The 24,557-nt window shown below is 40.0% G+C and overlaps 1 protein-coding gene across 1 annotated transcript in view; it reads left to right on the forward strand.

Moving 5' to 3' along the window:
- The window catches only part of CUBN (cubilin), a 311,048-nt gene that overhangs the window by 238,449 nt on the left and 48,042 nt on the right, over nucleotides 1–24,557 (forward strand). The window contains exons 54-58 of the mRNA XM_008148828.3: nucleotides 1,067–1,254; nucleotides 8,446–8,602; nucleotides 10,244–10,393; nucleotides 21,444–21,644; nucleotides 24,383–24,512. Coding sequence (XP_008147050.2) covers nucleotides 1,067–1,254; nucleotides 8,446–8,602; nucleotides 10,244–10,393; nucleotides 21,444–21,644; nucleotides 24,383–24,512 — 826 coding nt within the window. The remainder of the gene's footprint in view (nucleotides 1–1,066; nucleotides 1,255–8,445; nucleotides 8,603–10,243; nucleotides 10,394–21,443; nucleotides 21,645–24,382; nucleotides 24,513–24,557) is intronic.

Below are 24,557 nucleotides of genomic sequence, written 5' to 3' on the forward strand. Positions count from 1 at the left end.
CAGGAAGATAAGAGTCTACATCAAGAAGAGCCTGGGCTTCCATATTATCCCTTAAGCAGGGGGAGCCATTGAACAGTGCTGAGCAACAAAATTGCAAAATGAGATTTGTGATTTAGAATGAATGCTCTGCCTGTAGTACGTGGCAAATAATCATACATTTGATTTCAAAGGATGTAACTTTTGTGTATGTAAGATATGAAGTTCCCAGAAAATATAAGAACTTGCACTGGAGAGTTTAATCAGGATTTCTTTAAAGCCTGCAATGTCACACACACAGGGCAATTCTTTCCAGGAGAGTCAGTTATCATGAAGATCTTTATGGAATGAGTCACATTTTCCCTCATTAAACCACTGGTTACTGTGTAAGTCAGAGGGGAGTTTTAGATGAACCACTGATTTTCCAAGGGTTTAAAAGCAAAAGATTCAGGGAATACTCTTTAATTTGACTTCATTTTGTCTTGAGTCTCTACTTTTTTTCTTTTGTCATGTCTTAAGTATGTATTTCAATCATATAAAATAATTCTAGATTTTTCTTTATGTCAATCAATGTAATTTATTTTCATCTATCAGTGTTTTAATATGAATGAATCATGGTGCTTTAATGGAATAATTTTCCCCTCCTCAAAATCATTTGCTCTAGTCCTGTGTGTTAGAGTTAAATTACAAATGACTATAGACTTGTATTCTCATGTGTTAGTGGTAATAAAATATAGAATTTGGGATTGCTGGGCCACAAAGATTATATAGCCTCACGGGAGTAAAGCATATTGATATCGTTTGAAGACAGGATAGAAGTCCATCCTCTTTATGACAAGAATTAGAGTTCTCAGTTGAGTTCATAGGGGTATAACCAAACAGTAACAGCTGACGCTTCCTGTGGATTCAATGCACCTTACATTCATTGAGCGTTCTTGTTGTATACCTGCCCCAAAGGCCAGTGACTCGTAAAAAAGGAAAGATGAACTGAATCTCATATTTAGAAATGTGTTTTCTCTGAAAGTCTTGGTTTATCAAAATTGTTATTTTCCTCACAAATTAATGACTTTTTTCCATGACACTTTTTAAGGCTGTGGTGGAATACTTCACTCAGATAACGGTACAATCAGATCCCCTCATTGGCCTCAGAATTTTCCCGAGAACAGCAGATGTTCCTGGACAGTCATTACTCACGAAAGTAATCACCTGGAGATCAGCTTTGACAACAACTTCCTAATCCCCAGTGGTGATGGACAGTGTCATCACAGCTTTGTGAAGGTTAGTGGGCTTGTTTATTTAATTGAAGCAGAACTGGTTTTGTGAACATAAACATTTAGAATAGAAATGACTCACTGCCTCTTAAAGTGAGGAAAGGACAATCTTGCTCCTTGAATTTCTTGAATTAAAAAGTAAGAAATCTCACCCTGGCTGGATGGCTCAGTTGGTTGGAGTGTCGTCCTGTACACCAAAAGACTGGGGGTTTGATTCCAGGTCAGGGCACATATGGGAGGCAGTTGATTGATGTTTCTCTCACACATCAATGTTTTTCTCTATCTCCCTTCTTCTCTCTCTAAAAATCAATGAAAACGGGAGGTTTTTTTTAAAAGTGAGAAATCTCAACTATTAGGATTTAAACTTTGAACCATAACTCATGTTGCCATGTGACTTTTCATTCGCTAATACATAAGCAAAGTAACGTAAAGAGATTTTTTTCTGGACTTTTTAAATTTTCATGAACATTGATGGTTTTTCCTTTCTGTAGAATCTAGAGAGAGGCCAGATTTTGTTTGTTTCTTTCTTTCTTTAAAAAAATATTTTTATTGATTTCAGCGAGGAAGTGAGAGAGTGATAGAAACATCAGTGATGAGAGAGAATCATGGATCAGCTGCCTCCTGCAGCACCCCGCGCCCCCCTTACTCAGGATGGATCCCACAACCTGAGTATGTGACCTTGGTCAGAATTGAATCTGGAACCCTTCAGTCGCAGGCCGACACTCAATCCACTGAGCCAAACTGGCTGGGGCTCTCTGTCTCTGTCTCTCTGTCTCTCTCTCTCTCTCTCTCTCTCTCTCTCTCTCTCTCATTAAAAGACCCTCTGGGACAAAGTGAATCTAAGGCTCCATTGTAGACAGCATTTACAGTATGCCATAAAAATTAAAGAAGGCTAGAGAGGTGGCTAGTGCAACCTTCACTTTGACCTTAAGAGGCTAGAAGCTGAAAAGACCATGAGACAGGCCCATGTAAAATCGTGACAATGAGACAGTCAATAAGGCTGACTTACAAATACTGCTCATGTGGCACTGACCTCACTTTTCATTGACTTATGACTATGATGACTGTATTATAAATTCATTCCATCTGTGCTCTTTTGCATCTTATATGTTTTATCTCTAATAGGCAGGCTAGGCCTATTAGTGGAAAGAACAGCAGCCTTAAGTTCACATTAGCTTGGACTCTATTCATATCTCTTGCATTTTCCACCTGCATGTTGCTCTGTGAGCTAATTAAACATTTGAACTTTAAATTACTCAACCATAAAATAAAGAGAACAAGTCCTACTTTAGTAGGATTGTTTTAAGCATTAGAGGCAATATGATATAATAACCTAGAGTTCAGTACTTGGAATATAACACCACCTAATAAATAAAAGTGACTTTTATTGTTAATGTTATTATTACATTGTCTCTCAAATTATGTTGTATATCTAATTGATCTATGCTTACTGTTTAAATAAGAATCCCATACTTATATAAAATATATACATAATTAAATGCGTTTAATATATACTTTTCCTAATTGCTTTTTTCATGAAACAAATGAACTCTCTCCCTCATGGACTGAGTCACCATTTAATGCATAGATGTAAGACTGGAAAGTCCTTTAATTATAAAAATGGATCTCAAAAATTACCGAGGCCCATTTTTCCTATGGACAGACTGGGAGTCCCTGTGACAGCAGGCCAAGCCAGCACCACCAGGGGCAGGGTTAAGTCAGAGCCCTGCCCAAACCGAGTGGCCTGGGGAAGCACTCTTACTCCTGCTGACCTGAGACACATGTTTCTGACAAGGGATACATAGACTGGTAGGCAGAACCAGCAAGAAGAACACACCTACAGCAAGCAAATTTAAACCTCACACCTTCTACAAAAATTTACTCAAAACAGACCATAGACTGTGAAATATAGCTATAAACTTTCAGGGGAAAAATAGCAGACCTTCAGGATCTAGAGATAGGTGAAAAGCTCTTAGACTAAATATAAGCAGAATGATCCATAAAAAGATAACTAATGAATTTTATCTCATCAAAATAAAAAATGTTTTGTTTGTGAATGCCTCTGTGCAGAGGATGAAAAGACAGGCCACAGACTAGGAGAAAAGATTCGCAAACCATGTATCTGGCAACAGACTTCTATTTAGAAATACACACAACTCTCACACCCAACAATAAAAATGCAAAATTTCAACTAGCATATGGGCAAAAGATATGAACACATATTTCACCAAAGATGATATATACATGGTAAATAAACATATGGAAAGATGGTCAACATCACTAGCTGCTAGGGAAAATGCAAATTAAAGCCACAATCAGATATTGCTATTCACCTCTCAAAATGGCTAAAATTAAAAACAGTGACAAATACCGAATCCTGGCAAGGAGTGGAAAGCTGTGTCACTTACCCATTGCTGGTGAGACAGCCACTCTGAAAAATAGTTTGGCAGTTTCTTATGCAACTAAACCTACACTTACCATAAGATCCAGCAATTTCACTTTGGGCAATTATACCAGACTAATGCAAACTATGTTTACACAAAAACCTGTATGTCAATGTCATAGAAGCTTTGTTTGTAATAGCCTCAAACTAGAATCAGTGCAAATGTCCTTCAACAGTTGAATGGTTAAATGAACTCTAGTATATACACACCATGGAATACAACTCCTCCACAAAAACAGACTATTGACAGACTAACAGTTTAGACAAATCACCAAGGGGTTTTCCAAGTAAAACAAAGCCAATCTCAAAAGGTTACATAACCTATTGTTCCATTTATATAATGTTTTGGAAATGGCAATATTTCGAGAATGGAGGACAGGGAGCCAGAGGTCAGAGAGAAGGGGTGTAGAAGTCAATCATGTGGTTATAAAATGGCAACTCTAGGGATCCTCATGGTGTTGGAGCTGTTGAAAGTGGTGGCATAGACCTTATCTAAATATATAAAAGGCTAATATGCTAAATGTCCCTCCGTCCATCTGACCGGTTGCTATGACGTGCACTGACCACCAGGGGGCAGATGCTCCATGCAGAAGCTGTGGAGCTGCAATGACTTGGCAGTGGAGGTTCTCGGGTGACACACCCCGAGACCAGAGAGGAAGGAGCCCGATTCCTCACGGGGCGGCACAATTCCACCTTCGGCCACGGGTTATGTTGTTGCTGGGGCACTATCGGCCCCAAATCTGGTTTACTGCACACTTGCGTTTGCGTTCCACACCCTGTACAGCAACTTTGCAGAGTGCCCTCTCACACTCCAGGACCCCTTGGGGGATGTCAGAGAGCCGGTTTCAGCCAATCCCTGCAGATGCCTTTCGAGTCACGGAGCCACCCCAAGTGTGGCCGGCTGGGGAGGGACTGAGGGAGGTTGGCTCCAGGATGTGTCAGGCCCATCTCGCCCAGTCCCATCCTGCCAGCCACCTTCTAATTAATTTCTTTTCAATGTGCACGAATCTGTGGACTGGGCCACTAGTATATAACTAAATATATACACACAAGTGTAAGTAAAAGTAAAACTTGGAAATTGAGCAAGATTGCTGGATTATATTGATGTAAATATTGTTATACTATAGTTTTGCAGGATATCAACATTAGGGGAAACTATGTACAAGGACTTCTATATTTTATATCTTACAACCACATATGAATCTGGAGTAATCTCAATAAACATTAATTTTTTAAATGTTTTTTAAAAGATATCATTTACAACCAGGATGAGTTATGGAAAACCTTAAGTCAAAAAGTTTTTGACCTGATGACAAAATCATAGCATTTTGTAGATCCAATACAGTTTGATGAGTCCTGGGTCATTTAGCCAATGACATGAATATCTTCACTGACAAGAATAACTCTTATCTTAATAACTCTTTACCATTATTATCATTACATTTGTGGTCTTGGACAAAAAGGTGGAGCTGTCAGATTCATAATTAATGACTTCAGAAAGGGATAAGCACATGAACATTCTTGAAGTTCTTTATTAAAGAACTTGAGATTCATTATTAAAAGTTAGTTCCTATCACTTTGCCTTTTAATAATGTTTGTAAAAGTAGTATATGTGTTAGTAAATCATGTTTATAATTTTACAAAATATAGAGAGAAAACTTCTGTATACTGTTTCCCTGGATAATTAAAGGGGAAAATTAAAAAATATTAAAAGGGATATTAGGGAATATGTTAGCATGCATTTCTTTCCTGACACATTTTTAAAATTACAATTTACATTTAATATTATTTGTATTATTCGTGTACAGTATAGTAGTTAGACAATCATATACTTTACAAAATGTTCTCCTGGTATTTCCAGTACCCACCTGGCACCATACATAGTTATTATAATACTAGAGGCCCGGTACACAAAATTTGTGCATGGGGGGTTTGTCCCTCAGCCCAGCCTGCACCCTCTCCAATCTGGGACCCCTCGAGGGGTGTCCGACTACCCTCTCACAATCCAGGACTGCTGGCTCCCAACTGCTCACCTGCCTGCCTTCCTGATTGCCCCTAACTGCTTTTGCCTGCCAGCCTGCTCACCCTCTAACCACTCCCTTGCCAGCCTGATTGATGCCTAACTGCTCCCCTGCCAGCCTGATTGCCCCTAACTGCCCTCCCCTGCCAGCCTGGTCACCCCTAACTGACCTCTCCTGCTGGCCTGGTCCCCCCAAACTGCCCTCTCCTGCAGGCCTGGTCCCCCCAAACTGCCCTCCCCTGCTGACCTGGTCACCCCTAACTGCCCTCCCCTGCCAGCCTCATCGCCCCTAACTGCTCTCCCCTGCTGGTCTGGTCCTCCCACAACTGCCCTCCCCTGCAGGTCTGGGTCCCCCCTAACTGCCCTCCCCTGCAGGCTTGATCACCCTCAACTGCCCTCCCTTGCAGGCCTGGTCCCCCACAACTGCTCTCCCCTGCAGGCCTGGGTCCCCCCCAATTGCCCTTCTCTGCAGGCCCAGTCACCCCAACTTCCCTCCTCTGCCAACCTGGTCACCCCTAACTGCCCTGCCCTGCAGGCTTGATTGCCCCCAACTTCCCTCCCTTGCAGGCCTGGACCCTCCTAACTGCCCTCCCCTGCTGGCCTGATCACCCACAATTGCCCTCCCTTGCAGGCCTGGTCCCTCCCTACTGCCCTCCCCTAGTGGCCATCTTGTGGCAGCCATCTTGTGTCCACATGGGGGAAGCCATCTTGTGTGTTGGAGTGACAGTCAATTTGCATATTACTCTTTTATTAGATAGGATAGAGGCCTGGTGCACGGGTGGGGGCCGGCTGGTTTGCCCTGAAGGGTGTCCCGGATCAGGGTGGGAGTTCCCTTGGGGTGTGGGGCAGCCTGGGTGAGGGGCCTGTGGTGGTTTTCAGGCTGGCCACGCCCCCTGGTGACCCAAGCATATGCCAGGGCTGGCTGGAAGCAGGTATGTGGGATTTATTTATCTTCTATAATTGAAACTTTGTAGCCCTGAGCGGAGGCCAGGGCAGGCCAGGGTGGGTGGGAAGCTTGGCTTTCTCCATTGCTGGGGGCAACCCAAGCCTCCTGCTTGCTCCAGCTCCATGGTGGCCACCATCTTGGTTGGGTTAATTTGCATACTCTCTCTGATTGGCTGGTGGGTGTAGCAGAGTGATGGTTAATTTGCATGTTTCTCTTTCATTAGTGTAGATTATTGAGTATATTCCCTATGTTGGATTTTTCATCCCCATGACTATTTTGTAACTACCAGTTTGTACTTCTAAATCCCTTCACTTTTTTTCCCAGTGCCCAATCCCTCTGGCAACCATCAGGCTGTTCTCTATATTTATGAGTCTGTTTCAATTTTTTTTTTCATTTTTAAAAATTGATTTTTAGAGAGAGAGAGGAAGAAAGATGTCGAGAAACAGAAATATCAATGTGAGAGCAGAACATCGATCTGCTGCCTCCTGCACATCCCTACTTGGGATTGAGCCCACAACACGGGCATATACCCAAGTAATACTCTATTATATATATTAGAGGCCTGGTGCATGAAATTTGTGCACAGGTAGGGTCCCTAGGCCTGCCTGACGATAAAGGCCAATCTGTGGGGTGACTGGCAGGGCGATCGGGGCCCCCTCTCACACCTGCCTTGGCCTGGTGCCACCTGCTCACCAGCCCTGCCCCCTGCCGCTGCCCTTCGCCATCTGTGGGGTGATCAGCAGGGAGATCAGGGCCCCTGCTTGTATCCACCTTGGCCTGGTACCACCTGCTCACCGGCCTCGCCCCCCCACCACTACCACCCATCACCACCTGTGGGGTGACCAGCAGGGCGATCGGGGCCTCTGCTTGCACCCTCTTGGCCTGGCACCGCCCACTCACCTGCTCCAACATCCCACTGTGGTCCCACTCTTGTCAGGGCTCATTGGGGCTGGCAGCACCTTCATTGCCACCTGCTACCAGTGCCGTGTCACCGATGCCCGCCATGTTCCATGCCACCCCCTGGTGGTCAACACAGATCTAACTCCTGGTTGGTCAACTTCTGCCCATGGGGACAATCTGCATATTAGCCTTTTATTATATAGAAGATATATATATATGTGTGTGTGTGTGTGTGTGTGTGTGTGTGTGTGTGTATGTATATATATATATATATACATATATATATATATATACTAGAGGCGTGATTCACAAAATTCATGCAAGAGTAGGCCTTCCTTCCCCCGGCTGCCAGCACTGGCTTCTCTCTGGCACCCGGGACCTGGGCTTCACTCTGGCCCTGGCTTTGTCCGGAATGACATCTGGTCTAATTAGCATATTACCTTTTATTATTATAGATATCCACTTTTATATCCACTTTTTTATCCACTCATCTATTGACATAATAGCGCACATTACTGTTTTCCCCCTCTCTCTGTCTCTCTCTCTGTCTCTCTCTCTCTCTCTCTCTGTCTCTCTCTCTCTCTCTCTCTACCTAGCTCAGCTACCTAGATCAGGTCAACTAGGAGAAGGTAAGAAACTGAGTAGGGATTGAGTTTTAAAAAATTACTATCTAGCTACTCTTGAAAGAGTCAAAAATCAGATATGCTATTAAAATGCAGCTTAAAATATTGCTCTCAAAATCAAATATTTCAAATTTACATGCAGTTTATTTGCTATCGTATTATGTTTAGGTCGATATATACCTTAGAGCCATCATTTTCCAGCATAGGCACATGAAGATATTGACGGGAAAACCTTGAGCAATAAGTTGTATTTGTGGCTCTGCTAGGTGTGGGCAGGAACTGAGGAGATGGACAAAGCCCTGTTAGCCACAAGCTGTGGGAATGTGGCTCCTGGTGCCATCATCACTCCAAGAAATGCATTCACAGCCGTGTTCCAGTCTCAGGAGGCCCCTGCCCCGGGCTTCTCTGCCTCCTTTGTAAGCCGTAAGTAACACCAAACACCAAACTGAGAGGTCCTTGAAAGGGTGTGGCTGCCACAGGCAGGCCTAGGGAAGAGTGGGAGACTGCACCGGGGTTGGCTGGAACTGGGGGTCCATGGGGAGCAGTGTGGCTTGGTCACCTAATCCTGAGAGTTCCCCTATCCTTCAAAAATCAGTGAGAATGGAACTAAACTCAATGGTAGGTCAATCGAGAAATGCTGTAAAAGGCCTGAGAGCCATTAACACATCCAAAAAGAAGCCTAAAATCTGGAGTGCACAAGAATTTGGCAGGACCTCAGGAGGTTGTTAATTAGTAGACAACCAGGTCCCTGGCCTGTGGCACATTGACTGCCTGCACTGAAGTCACCTGGGCCTTTAAAAATGAACTGAGTCTCAGGTCTCACCCGACCCCTCTGAATTCAGAATTTCCATGGGTGGGGACTGGCATGTTTTAACTCTCACCCAGGTGGTTCTCATGGTCAGGAACCTTGAGAGCCACGTTCTTCAGAATTTTTTCCTTCCTTCTCTTATTACGACTTACAAATTAGGTTAGGGGAAATGGAGCAGTTTTTAAGCCTGGGAACCAATGGTGTGTACCATTTGGTTGTGTCAAATCGAGTAGCTACTAGCTGCAAACCACTGTTTAGGCGCAGTGATGGCGAACCTATGACACGCGTGTCAGCACTGACACGCGTAGCCATTTCTGATGACACGCATCCGCTGAGGCGGCCGCATGCCGAGGATGAAACATTTGCGAAATAATGTTTTTTCCTCAAAGTGACACACTACCCGAGTTATGCTCAGTTTTTTGGCGAAGTTTGACACACCGAGCTCAAAAGGTTGCCCATCACTGGTTTAGGGAAAGGTCTGGTGAAAGGAATTAGAGGAAATAATGCAGAGAAAGGAAGCTTTAGACACAAATAAAAGCATGAGGGTGGTGTAAAGGAAGTAACGAAAGACAACCACAGACCTAACCTTAGGCCTTCACCTGGTTCCTCGTCTGTGTATATGTGTGTACCTGTGTGCTTTAATATCAGTTTAAGGGATACTGATTTTTTTTATGTGATAGATTAGCAAGTGATGTGGAGTAACTAGCTAGTGGCTATATGGAAACATGTCATTTTCCCGATAAAAAGGTAGTTCTATTTCTGATACTAGGGATGCATGTGAGAATTTTATGAGTTGGGATTAGTACATTCAACTTTAAAAAAAAAAAAGCAGGAAAGCAGGTATTTTTGTAGAAAGATTAAGTGGTAATGAAATAATATAATTTTCTAGTAATATAAGAAGATATTTCTGTACCAATCATGTACAAATCACTTTTCATCAGTCTTATTTCTTTATCTACATGAACCATATTAAATCTTTTTAAGTTATTCTTTATTATCTTAAAATTAAATGATTTTTAATAGATTTGTGGTAAAATTTCTAGTACTTAGACCAAAACCCTGCAGTATTTTCTAAAAATATGTAATGTTCTCATTTATTTATTTTTAAATGAGAATTCCATTTTCTTAGTTATTGTTTCTTGCACTTGGAGTACCTCAGGGAATATGTCCTTATACAATTTAGGAAATTTGAGGTTTTTCCTCCACTGATAAAAAGATACTGTGTATTCTGATAATGCCTTTTTCTTCCTAAATAGGATGTGGGAGTAATTTTACTAAACCTTCAGGCTACATTATTTCTCCAAACTACCCGAAGCAATATGACAACAACATGAATTGTACTTATTTCATAGAGGCTAATCCTCTGTCTGTGGTCTCCTTGACTTTTGTGTCTTTCCATTTGGAAGGTAAGTTTATTCTTATGTGAATTAAAATTGATTTTTTAAATATTTATTGTTGAGAGTATTACAGATGTCCCTCATTTTCCCAGCTCTGCCTCCTTCCCTTTCCCATCCCAGGCCTTCACTGCACTATTTTCTGTATCCAAGTGTTATGCATATATCCATGTAAGTTCTTTGGTTAATTTCTTCCCTTTTCCCCTCCCCCCTTCCCTCTGAGATTCATCAGTCTGTCATGCTTACAATGGAATATACAATTGATTCTTAATAAAAGAATGATGGATAATAGAGGTAGAGATAGTCTAAAATCACCACTTGAAGAAAATATTTAAAATGCTACAATAAAATCACAATGAGATTCCACTACAAAAAAAAAAAAAAAATAAAAATAAAATAAAATAAAATGCTACAGAGTACATTTGATGTAAGCTTGATTAAAATTCCACCCAATGTTTTAAGAACACATGTACCATGCTGTATATTCCATCCAGAAGTGAAAAAATAACACAAAAGCTTTAAGAACACAAGCATCAAGTAAATAGCTTAAGGAAAATAAGTCTTAAATGTATTGCATTTTAATAATAGTTTTTAATTTATTCCTTTGCATTTATACTCTACATATACATGTGTGTGTATATATATATGTACATATATATATACATATATATATAATCATGCACTATATATACATGTGTATATATATATGTATATACAATCATACATGTACTATAAACATACTAGCAAGAGAAACAATCTATCAAAGCAAAATTAATAAATATCTGAACTTTACTTTTATTAAGTATTATTGTGGGACACCTTTTCATTTCCTCTCTCTTTTTTATCTTCATCAGTCTCATAGTTTTGAGAAATCCCTAACCACAACTGCCTCTTTGGGTTCACTGCAGCTTAGGGAATGGGCTGTTAGCTAGGGGAACAGTGGAGCTTCTGGTTTGGGCTGGCCTGGGGCTACAGTCGACACTGCAAAAGAAAGATCCCTTCTATAAATGGGTGTTTTCAACCCCTTAGTCACACTAATATTTTTTAGAAATTAATTTTTCATTTCTAAATTATAACTAATCGGTAAATATAACAAGCTACTTCTGCATAATCAAAACTTCTTTTTCTTTAGGTAGTCCACCATGACAGTGAAAAGTTACATTTAACAAAATGTTCTGCAGTGTTCAGTATCTGCAAAATTTATGCTGCATGAAAATAAAAATGACGTGTCAGTCCTCATACATTGATAAATTATACAAAGCCTCTCCCTCACTTGATCCTTTTTCTCTGACCTCTTTTTCCTATATCTTTACAAGCTGTGGCTTTGGGCAAATGTATTTGCTAGAAAATGCTGAGTATGAGTAGATGTATGTCACTGTAAAAATGGAATATGAAGTTAAATATAATCTTTTCAGCATTTGCTAGCACCAAATCCCCATAATATAAAAAGATGTTCATGATATATACAGTATTAGGGAAAACAGTTGTGTAAGATGATTCAGTTTTCTCTTTAAAATAACATACATGTGAATAAAGTCTAGAAGGCGCTTAAGCCGTACTTGAAGAGTTGTTACCACTGCGCCATAGATTGTGATCTTTATTTTCTTCTTCATACCTTTCCTATTATTTTTATATCAGAGGAAAGTTGTTTTAGCAACAGGGGAAAACATATGGCATTGGTATGGGCATCTGTTCTCATTAAATTATACAAATGGATGAATGTCATATGCCAATATCATTTAGAGTGAAATAGGAGACACCGGCATTTATGCTATGAAATGTTGCCACAAAAAGCACTGCTGAAATCAATGGGATATGTACTATTTATAAGGGAACCCTAAGCAGTCACGCTCTGAGTTTTGCTGAGTAGGTGGGGGAAAGGGACAGTACTCTGACACCTGATGGGGTGGGGTATGGTTGGGGAGAGCACAGCATTTCAGGATGGGTCCCAATGCCAGGTCGACCACTTAACTAGTCACCTACTGTGTGCAAATTACTTAATCTTTTTGATAATCACATTCATTTTTTTACAAATATAAAATAGTAGTTATAAAAGTCAGATAATGCCTGTAGAAACACATTTTGTGAACTATAATTCATCTGAGTGGCCTTTGTTTCATTATTATGTCTGCTGTCAGTCAAATCTCCAGATGCGGCCCTACACAGTGGCCTCAGAGCAGATATTTGGTTTTGTAGATTAAGTGACTTTGACTTCTATTAATGAATTTGCTAGTTACCACCCAGTTGAAAAGACTGATTTTTAAAAATAGATAAAATCCTTCTGATAATGTCTTGTGACATTTCCAGTGTTACAAGTACACAGTATTTTCAAACTGCTAAGTGAGTGATTTCTGGCTATGGATTAATTAAATTATAATGATTTCCCAGAAGGGGCAACATTAATCAAATTTGTAATTAGATTCTTATCACTAACCATATCCATGCTGATGTTCATTGAACAACACTAAAAAGCCAGAGATTCATTAGCTACAGTAAAAATAACCTCTCACCCCTTCTAAAGTGAGCCCAAGGAATTCAAAAGCAGTATCCTATATAATAAAGAAGTAATATGCAAATTGACCATCACACCCTCACACAAGATGGCCGCCCCCATGTGGTCACAAGATGGCTGCCACAAGATGGCCAGCAGGGGAGGGCAGTTGGGGGCAATCAGGCTGGCAGGGGAGTGGTTAGGGGGTGATCAGGCTGGCAGGCAGAAGTGGTTAGGGGCAATCAGGCAGGCAGGCAGGCGAGAGGTTGGGAGCCAGCAGTCCCAGATGTGAGAGGGTACAGGCTCTGGCATAGGGCCTAAACCGGCAGTCGGACATCCCTCGAGGGGTCCCAGATTGGAGAGGGTGCAGGCTGGGCTGAGGGACACCCTCTCCTACCCCCCACCCCCATCCAGTGCATGAATTTTGTGTACCAGGCCTCTAGTGTTGTGATAAAACAGGATTGCTCTCAAGAAAAATCACAACTTTTTTTTCAGGCACTTTCAAGATGCTATAGACCATAGGAACTGTTTCTGAGGCACTATATCCAAATGACTAAGCATTTCTGAGCCTACCATCCCAGCAGAGCCATCATCGACCTTGGTTGAGATGAGGGTTCTAGATCTCGCCTTTTGGTAGCCTTTCCCAAGCTATAAAATACTGCAAACACATTTGTCCATGCATTGTGTCTACTAAACACTGAGGTTTGCTCTTTAGGCGCGTATACTGATTATTCAACTGGATGCTGGTTCTTTCCGTACAGGGAGGTTACAAAGGTTCAGTGAACTACTTTCTTTCCTTTTTTAAAGCACTTTCCACTAAAGTTGCTCTAAAAGCATGTTATCATATTTTATGTTGGCCTAAATTTCTCTTTCTCATTATTATTACATCTTCAATACTAGTCATTCTAGAAACTACAGACTTCTCATCTTTTCTATATAATCACTGCTTTAGTATAAAAATTCCAGTGAAATCAGTTAACAGTCATGGGGGAAATTTTTATTTGAGCATTTATTTATATATTTTAAGACAACTTTATTTTTTTCTGAATGTAAACTCAAGACTAAAATGGTTCTTGGTATTCTGAATAGTGTCTTCAAAAGTTGTAAAATAAAATTAGAAATTAACAAGTTAAAATTTTTCTTTTGGTCAAAAATACAACCAGAAACAGACAAATACTAACAGTGAATGATAAGAGAGAAACCTCTAATGTTTGTTCTTATTTTGTAATCAGATGTCATTAAATACTTATTTTATTTTCCTAAATATTGAAGTCTAAAAGTATATTTTTGTGTTTTTACTGTTCATGTGGTCAAGAAGATGCCTCCAAGTTTATAGGCTTTTTTTTTTTTTAACTTCATAGATAAAGCAGCTTGTGGATGTAGTAACCTAAGGCAAGTGAATGCCTTCTATGCCTTGATTTTTCTATGATTAAAATTAAATAGTAACGTTGGTTCACTTTGATGATAATGAGGGGTTTAGAAATTCTTAACTAAAAAATTCCTGTATCTAGGCAAATTTTAAACTCAGTTTTTCTCAGATCTAGAGTATTTCTTGATAAGATTTGGAGAGAAGAGGACACCGGAGCACAGAAAATGAAGAGAACCAGACAGGCTGATGCTTTTGCTCACTGTCCTCTAGGACGGCCTCACAAGCCCCAAGAGAAATGGGGCTAAATTTCTAGAACAGCCAGATAGGAAGTCCTATAAAATATTTGCTTGAATTCTTTTTATTAAGTTAGAAGTCCTGGTTTACAGGCTTCACACCAATATACAGCTAAAAGGAAAGAAAATTAGATTTTTCCTTTTTCCTTTTTTTTTTTTACTAAGAAGCACAAAAATTGAGTTCTGTCAGTTGTCTTAGTTCACACCCCCGCCCCCCATTTAGTCTAATTTTTTTTTAAGTGGCATGATCCATTTACCATTTGCCATTCATTTACCATTTCTTCTCTTTGCTTTCTCAATCGTTTCTGAAGAAATCAGAATGTAGGCACATTTCACAATTCATTACCTCAGAAAGCATTGGGCAATGGTTCTTTTGCAATAGTTCCTATTGATATTTTATTCAAATTGATTGAACACTAGAGAAGACACTTTAGTTATGTGAGATTCTTCACTTGCCTGTGTTTAAAACTTTGGCCTGCACACTCTATGGAGCATAGTTTTATACTAGTAATCACTTCTCTCTCTCACTGAATCATGCTCTCCATTGAGATTTCCAGCTACTTAAAGCAAAGTTAATTAGACAGACAATAGATCTCATTCATTGTTGTCCCCTAATTCACCTGCCTCTCCCTAGAACTCTTTTTCAACTTTACTGAAAAAACTTTATCTTATCTACAACATTAAAATATTTCAACCAAAAGGATTTTCCCCTATCTCTACTCCTCTTAGGCCTCTCTGTCTCTCCCTGACTCTTAGGAAAAAAATTACAGACAGTCTGAATCTAAATTCCACAAGTTTATGCAATTTGCTGAGTTACTCATTCTTGACTTTCTTTCAATTCTCTTCGAATTCTTGGAATCATAATGGAATTCAGAATTGAACATTTCTCTGTAATAAAGCCCAATATGTTAAAAATTACATTTCAATATGTTGAGTAGAGCCCTACTCATTTTAAATAATAAATGTGTTTTGAAGGTTTTTAGAAAAATGGAGACTAGATCAAAGCAAATTATGAAGGATCATATTACATTTTAAATATACATCAAATTGTTTACTAAAAATAGAATTAAGAATAAATGTAGCTCCTTGTCCCATGACAGAGGCTCTAGTCCAAGGAAAAAGTAGTGTTCAATTTCTCTTCTCTTCCTGACATGTGCTCAGATACTTGATTGAATGCTATCTCTTGGTCATAAACTCAACTTTAGTATTCATCTTGCTCCTTGGAGAACTTTTTCCAGACCTTGACTAAGTTCCTTTCTTTCCCTAAAAGACAATCTTCCTGGTTGCATTTAACTATACCTATTCTACTTGAGAGTTTTGTGTATGCTTCGGTTATATATTCAATTGGTTCTCTCTATGATTATGAAAAAGTATTTAATATCACTATTTCCTGATGCCTGTCACCAAGTGTCTTCTCATGGAAGAATCAGGCTGATATCTCTGATCTAATGCAATGATGTAGAGGTTGAGAAAAATATGTATATTGGTGAATTACTTTATCCCTAATGGCATCTTTATATCTTATTTTCTTGTATATTATCTTCTTTATAATAATCCTTGATAAGTTTTTAGACTTCAGGTAATTTTATAAGATCTTATATTATGTAATATTTGATTTCTTGTGGAAAATATTTGGAAGGACACCCTACCTTAAAGAAATGACTACTGAAAAAGATACAAGAATGTTGAATCCATCAAGCAACTTGCCAAATATCATAACTTTTGCAATTAATTGAGTCAGGCTTTGAGAGAGTAGATTATCTTTAATGGTTTATTTAGTTATTTGCTATTCTGTTGCTATCTACAAAATATTAAAATCCCCTCTCAACTTCCTCTGCTTCCCAACTTCCTTATTGTTGAATACAGACCTTTTACTAGTATAAACAGTTAATAAGTTTTGATTATGTCTTAACAAAGATATACCACTTCTATTTCATGGTGACCTTTTTGTAATTGAACTAGTTATTTTAATTAATTATTTGAAAGAATAATCAAGCATATGCTAAACTTGACCTTATTTTTCACAGTCCTTTCATAATTTTCTAAAACAACTGTCACTATGATAATCTATATCAGTAGGCCAACAACTTAAAAACTAATACTCAGAGGACATCTGCATAGCAGGCTGTTTGATCAATGTGAGGCCAAGATTTTAATGTAGCATCAGCAATATTTCTTTTCATTCCATGGTTTTGGTTTTATAACTCTCTGGTTTTGTTTTGTTTTGGTTCTTTGCAGGCTAAGTATATTTTTATAAATAATGCATAACTTTTTTCCCCTCAAACTCACCTACTCTAAATTTTAAAAATTCCAGTGGAGCTATTGGTGTCTTCAAGGCAAATTCTGAGGTTATAATTAAGGTACATAATCTGGTAGTATTCAAATCTCAGTTTAATCTATTTCTTTATTTGTTCTATTTTTCTAACATCATGTTGCTTCTAATTACATGATAAGGTCATTGAAATTAAGTATTTTACATTTTTTAACTTGTAGGTTTATGCCTAATTAGAAGCATTTCTGTTCCAGGATTTTCAAAATGAAGGAATTCTTTTATGTTAATTTAATAAATATATCTGGAATTGATACCTCAAGATTTCTTCAAGCTAGATAGAAACCTAGCTGAGGAGCCAAATACATTCCTAAATGACTTAAGATTTATATTGCATAGATATTTTCTGGGGGAAAAATCAATTTTATCTAAGATAATACTCAGATCTGAAAAGGGGAGGGAATGTTTTAATGTACAAATATGTAAAAAAATGTATTCACCAGGAGTCTTTCAGTTTAAAGTGGTAGATTACCTTTCAATTAACTTAGATATCAATGAGAGTTTATAAGTTATCTCATCGCCTCAAAGGAAGGTTTAAAAATAAGAAGGGCAGGAATGGCTTCCAGAACATGTGGAAGCCAGAACAATAACCTCAGCATGCTCTCTCTTTCCCCCTCGAGTGTTGTTGCTTTCTGCATGACAATTCCATTTTCCCTGACTCAGCCTGGCTTCCTTCACGTGTCAGGAGACGGCTGCTGATGTTTTCCAAATTGAACAACTTTGGCTTTTATTGTTGACTAGAGGCCCAGTATACGAAATTCATGCGGGGGCGGGGGGGTGCGGGGGGGCAAGGGGGCGTTTGTCCCTCAGTCCGCCCTGCACCCTCTCACCCTCTCGCAATCTGGGAATCTGGGATCCCTAAGCCTGGCTGGTGATCAGGGCCTATTGGGGCTTTCCTTCCCTTGGTTGCTGGCAGCTGGCCCCGCCCCCACAGCTGCCACTGCTTGCCATCTGTGCAATGCTGCCTCCCCTCCCCTGCTGTCCGTCGCCTCCTCTGTAGGCAACAGGTGTGGGGTGCAATCACTTGGCTGGTCTGGGCCTCCCTCTGTGGATCACTAGCTGGCCCCACACACCTGCCACAGCATCTCTGGCTGGTGGCCTGGGCCTTCCCCTGTGGGGTGATCAATTGCGGGACCCCCAGATCAATCATCCCACAGAGGGAGGCCCCACCCACCTGCCACAGGGCTGCCGGCCTGGTAGCCTGGGCCTCTCGATTTGAGACAATTGATCATGGGGCTCTGCTATCGATCACCTGCCACAGCTTGGGCCTCCCTCTTTGGGGCGATCAATTGCCCAGCAGAGGGAGGCCAATTACTGTGCAGAGGGTGGCCTGCCTCCCTTTTTGGGGCAATCGTGAAGCCTCCCCCACTATCGATTGCCTTACCAGCCAGTGGCCTGGGCCTCCCTCTGCAAGGCGATTGTGGGACTATGGTGGGGCCCCCTGACCAATCGCATCGCACCACCTTGGCTGGCCTGGTGCCAGTGCATGTCATAGCCTGCTCATCTGCTGTTCAGTAGTTTGGTTGATTTGCATATTATGCTTTTATTATTATAGATTGTCTCTTACTAAGTTACAATTTGAACATATCTGATTGGCCTAGATTGGGTCTGATCATGTACCTTGGAGTAATTAATCAACCTATCAACAGTGATCAGGATGGCGGGGTTCTATAAAAAAATAATAACAATAATGATTATGATTATGATAATTCATACTATATTGATTAGGGATTTCTATGGTATAATTAACAGGAAACTTACTTCAACCTGGTTTAAAAGGGTAATATATTGGCTTTGCTTCTGGAAGAGCTCAAAGTTGGGTATGCCTCAAATCTGCTTAGTCTAGCATTTTAATGGTATCATCCGATATTCTACGTTTTCATTCTCACTCAGTGCTTCTCAGTGTGAGCCTCGTCCTAAGGCGGGCTCCTCTTCGGGCTGTAGGGTAGCTGCCCTCACAGTGAGGTTGTGTACTCCGCAGGCACGTCTAGGAGGGCCGCCAACCAGTGGCATGTGGAGTTGGCTTATACCAGGGGTCCTCAAACTTTTTGAACAGGGGGCCAGTTCACTGTCCCTCAGACCATTGGAGGGCCGGACTATAGTTTAAAAAGAAACTATGAACAAATTCCTATGCACACTGCACATATCTTATTTTGAAGTAAAAAAACAAAACGGCAAAAACACCCGCATGTGGCCCGCGGGCCGTAGTTTGAGGACGCCTGGCTTATACCATCTTGCAATAGTCAGTCATGCTCCTCTATTCCAAATTCCGCATTTAGTGATCTCATGTTGGTAGCTTGAAATTGGCTATGGGGGAATATTTATACCATGGAAATTGCCAAAGGCTAGAAATACGGGCAATATTTTCTTTTTTTTCAGATAGCTGGTTGTTATACTTACCATACACTACTGTCTACTTCATATTGCAAACAAGGGACTTGAAACTTACCCTAACTGAATTGGCTTAGGTCACATGCCCCCCAACCTGCCTTGAAGCAAAATCTATGGCCAGGGGACTTGAAATTATAACATAAACATATATAATAATTTCTTTAATTTATAAGAGTGTTCTGATAGCAAACAGGCAGTCTGGTTTCAGAGTCTACCATGTCATAGCATGCAATCATATAAAATATTGAAATGTAATATCTCAAACCCTGACTCAATAAATTGAGAAAATGGTAATATTTGGTCAAGTAGGACATGAAAGACTCTAAGCATAATTAGTTACAAGGAAATACAAGTCAAAACCACAGTGAACTACCACTTCGAACCCACAAGGATGGCTATAATAAAAAAGACAGACAATCATAGTGTTGGTAATTATGTGGAAAATTGGAACCCTCATGCATTTCTAGTGGTGTGGTAAAATGGTACAGCCTCTTTGGAAAACAGCCTGATAGGTCCTCAAAAAACCAAACACAGAGTTGCCATACAAGTCAGCAATTCTACTCCTATTATATACTCAAAATAATTGAAAACATATATCCACACAAAACCTTGTACATGAACGTTCATAACCATATTATTCATAATAGCCAAAAGCAGAATCAAATCAAATGTCCATCAACTGCTGAATGGGTAAACAAAATGTGGTCTGTATATGCCATGGAATACCATCCAGCCTTGGAGATACTGCAGTATTGACACTATGCAACAACATGAATGAACTTCAAAAACATTATGTTAAGTAAAAGCAGCCAGTCGCAAAAGGCCACATATTACATGATTCTGTTTATGCAAAATGTCCAGAACAGACAAATGCATACGGACTGAAAGTGAGTTAGTACGGAGTTGGCTGCCTAGGGGTGGGGAGCAGTAAATAGGGAGGGGTGAGTGGGGAGCTATTTTGAACAGGTACAAGGTTTCTCCATGGGGGATGAAAATGGACTTTGGGGGAGATGTCAGCTAGCTAAAGTGCTGTGGGACTATCAGCTGGTAACACCTTTCCAAAGGGCCCTTTGAGAAACCTGAAAAAGACTTACCTTAGTACCAGTAACTCGACTTCTAAAAATGTATTCTAATGAAATAAGGAGAAACTTCCACAAATATTTATGTACAGAATGTTTGTTTCAACAGCATTTTTTATCACAAACCGTGGGGGAAATAGAATTATCAATCCTAGGGATTAATTGAACACAGAACGGTGCATCTATGTGTCAGAATTTGCTATATCTATTAAATTTAATGTTTTAGGAAAATATTTAATCACATAAAACTGCATGTGTTATGTTATTTTAAGTTAATAAAAATTGAGTTATGCAAGAGCATGGCCAATATGACCCCAATTAATGCTTTAAGAGTATAATTCACATATAAAGATGACTGCCCAAGTTGTGGTAATAAAAGGCTTCATAACTTTTGTTTATTCTGTTTTTGTATTTCTCTTTAGGATGTGTTGGAACTTATTTATTTATAATTAGAAAACAAAATGATGATATATATGTTACAACCACTGAACTCAAGTTAATATTGATTGTATGAACATTTATAACCATTGTTTGAAAAATATTAAGGAATTTCTAATTATCTCTCCATGGTGGGAGTTCTTTATCTGTACATAGCTCAAGTTAAAGCTGGGTTTTTCAGGAGCAGCCCTGTGGGCGTTTGGTGCCAGGCCACCTTTGCTGTGGCTTCAGGGCAGGGGCATGGGGCTGCCCGGGGCATTGCAGCATCCTCAGCAGCATCCCTGGCTCTACCCACTCCAGGCCAGTGCGTACCCCCGCGTACAGCAAAAAGTGTCTTCAGGTACTATTGAAGGTCCCTGGGAGGCAAAATTGTCCCCAGTTTATAATCACCGAATTAAGGAACCATTTGATAAAGGAAGAAAATTCTGGGTTATTTCAAAGTGGATTTATCTGCTGTGAAGTTCTACCTGTGTTCTCACACCTGAGCTGGGTTTGTTCTCACACCTGAGCTGGGTTTGTCACTAGGGTAAACCTCAGGAAACCAATTAAATAGGGATTTACCATTTCTATGTAAATTGCATGAATCTGCAGTACATTTTTGTTTGGTGTTTACAGCATTGATTGTTTATGTTGCTTCTGATTAAAACGCTGCTTGTTCCATGCGTCCTACAGCTCGCTCCGCCGTAACGGGAAGCTGTGACAATGACGGCCTGCACGTTATCAGGGGCTACAGCGGAGCCTCCACACCTTTTGCTACCCTGTGTGGTGATGAGGTCCTGGCTCCTGTTACCATCTCTGGTCCAGTGCTGCTTAACTTCTACTCTAATTCACACACCACCGACTTCGGATTTAAGCTTTCCTACCAGATAACCTGTGAGTAGCCATAATGATGTGTGAAATATTTTTCTTGACTAATGTCCTTAGGAGTTTTAATTGTGGTTCATAAATCACCAATTTGAAATTCAAAGACTTTCAGGGTAAAAATGATCAATTAGGTTCATGGTCCAAAAATACTTGGACATTTTTATTTTTTTTAAGAAATGGGAAGGCTCTTTTTCATGAATTTTGGCTAGAGCTACTCTTTGAAAATCAAAAGGAAGGTTGAGATTTATTTTGATAATTTAAGTTAAAATGAACATTCCTGCTATCTTCAGCTGTTTGGACATTACTTTGAAGTGACTTTTTGGCCTGGACTATCCAGATGCCTATTTCATTTCGTCAGTTTGCTAATGGGAAAAGCAACATTGGTCCTGTCCAGCTGGCTCAGGTGGAGCATCAGCCCGTACACACACACACACACACACACACACACACACACACATGATTGAGTGTTCCATTCCTGCTCAGGGCACATATATACCTCAGTTGCAGTTCGAACCCTGGTCGGGCTCATTTGGGAGGCAACCTATTGATGTTTCTCTCTCTCTCTCTCTCTCTCTCTCTCTCTTCTCTCTCTCTCTCTCTCTCTCTCTCTCTCTCTCTCTCTCTCTCTCTCTCCCGTTCCTCTCTCTCTAAAAATCAATGAAGATGTATCCTCAGGTGAGGATTATTAACAAAAAGAAAAGCAATTTGTATAAATTTAGAAAAAAACTAAGAGAATATCTTTATGATCTTCTGGTAGGATTTTTTTCAACAACATACAGAAAGCACAGGCCTTAAAGGGAAAGGAAACATTGATAATTTGCAGCTTCTCATGTTGAAGTGAGAAGATGAGTCATAGACTGGGCAAAGGCCTCTGTAGCTACCAGGCTCTTTTAATTCTTTGAAGACAATTCAACCTGTTTATTTGAAAATCATGCACATATATTTCCCTATTCTGAGTGGCCCTTTCTTCTCCTGCAATAAACTCGGTTGGTCAGTTTCCCGACAGTGTTTTTCCCACTTCGTTCATATGAGACTCTACTAGTGGCTATGTGGACGTTTGCACACAGTGTTTTAGGGAAATGAGGGATTAAAGGCTAAAAGAATACAAAGCAATGATGTAACTCTCCAAAACACCGGTTGTGCCAAAAGAATAAAACAAATAATCCATTTCTTTATTCAACAAGACAACTGGGGGAATGCCCATTGCTCAGTTCTATTCTGGTTGTGCCAACAGACCCACAAAGCCACAGACAATAATACTTTACAAATGGGGTCAGGACTCAGGTAGCAGCTCACATGAATGAACTGTGAAGGCCTTTTATCATGCGTAAGTAAACATTTCAGCCTTCTCTGTGGATGGGAACAGTAATTTATGTGAAAGATAATTATTTAACTTTCTATTTTTAGCAATGGGTTTGGCCAAGTAAAGACAAAAAACAAAACAATACTTTTGCAAGATCTCTGTGCCCCTTTCACTAATGTTGGAGGAATAAAGAGTTCTGTTGATAAGATTTCAAATCCTGACGTGTACAAATCTGGGAGTTATTTAGGCTTTGATAAGCTTTCAGAGGCCACATAATTGTGTACAAGATGAAACGGAGTAATGGCCACACAAATCTGACATTGAATTCACTCCATTCGTCCACAGGGGTCTGAGCACACGCATACATATGGAGAGTAGCTTTCCCTGCAAAGTGGGCTCAGCTGAGGGGAAGTGCATCAATAAGTAAACAGCCTCACATGGCAGCCACCACTTGCTTCTCATTTCTAAGACATACAAGTGGAAAATGTCCATTGATAGTTTATAAACCATAGAGATAGCATCAAAATATACTAACCCCATTCTAATTTTAGAATCAGATAATAAAATAAACATAAACCTTTCTCACTGTAATGATGGGAGGGCACTTTCCATCATTAAGTGGCACAACCTGAAACTCCTTACATGTAAGTCCAAGCAAAAATAATAATCATGTTATATTAAAAACAATAGGTTTATTATAATGTTATGGCTGTTGTTTTATTGATTAATTAGAGTAACTAAGGGCTCTGGGCAGTTGAGTGCTGGAGTCCGGCTGGGGAGTGGGCCTGGCCTCCTCATGCTGCTGAGTGCCAGTAACACCAATGTGGGCAAGGCAAGTCCTTACCAGTCAGTCTCACACTAAATAGAAATACATAGGACCCAGGAGCTATGAATTGGGGCCCACAGAGGGAACTAAGCTAAAATGTTCCAAAAATGATTTCCAATACTTTACTTTCTAATAGTCCATCTTTGACAGAGGAAACTCGAATAGATATTACTGAAGATTTCTAGTGGGTAGACCTTCCTGGGTTCATATGCCCACAATGTGCCTTGGATTCTGTTTGCCTTTTCTACATTTCCAGTTATCACTGTCATCCCTCTGAGCCTATGAATTTAATATAGAGAAAGGTCAGTTACACCCAACACTTGAAATGTTTCTCCTCATTGTTTTCACTCTGGCCATTAATTTGACTCAGACTTAGTCCATCCAAGATGTGCCTTAAGTATTCTTCCCTGCTTCTCCCCCTACTGTCTCCTCCTTCTACCTCAGTAGAAAAATCAGAATTAATTGTAAGCACACTGAAGGGAGCTTTAAGTTGCTTTAAGAAAAATATAATAGTTATCTCTCAGGAGAAAAAGGTACTGTAGTAAAGGTTATCTCAAAACTATTTTTCCATGGTGTGAGTACTAATTGTTCTCTGCATATCCCCGCCTTCCATTGCAGCCTGTGGTGGTGTGTTCAACTTCTCCACTGGAATCATCAAAAGCCCTGCCTATTCGTACTCAGACTACCCTAACAACGTGTACTGCTTGTATAACATCACTGTGAGAGACGACAAAGTGATTCTGCTCAAGTATGTAAGGCAAATTCACCTTCTTAAGAAAATCATTTTAGCTTG

The sequence above is a fragment of the Eptesicus fuscus genome, chromosome 2 (genome assembly GCF_027574615.1).
Source record: "Eptesicus fuscus isolate TK198812 chromosome 2, DD_ASM_mEF_20220401, whole genome shotgun sequence".
NCBI lineage: Eukaryota > Metazoa > Chordata > Mammalia > Chiroptera > Vespertilionidae > Eptesicus > Eptesicus fuscus.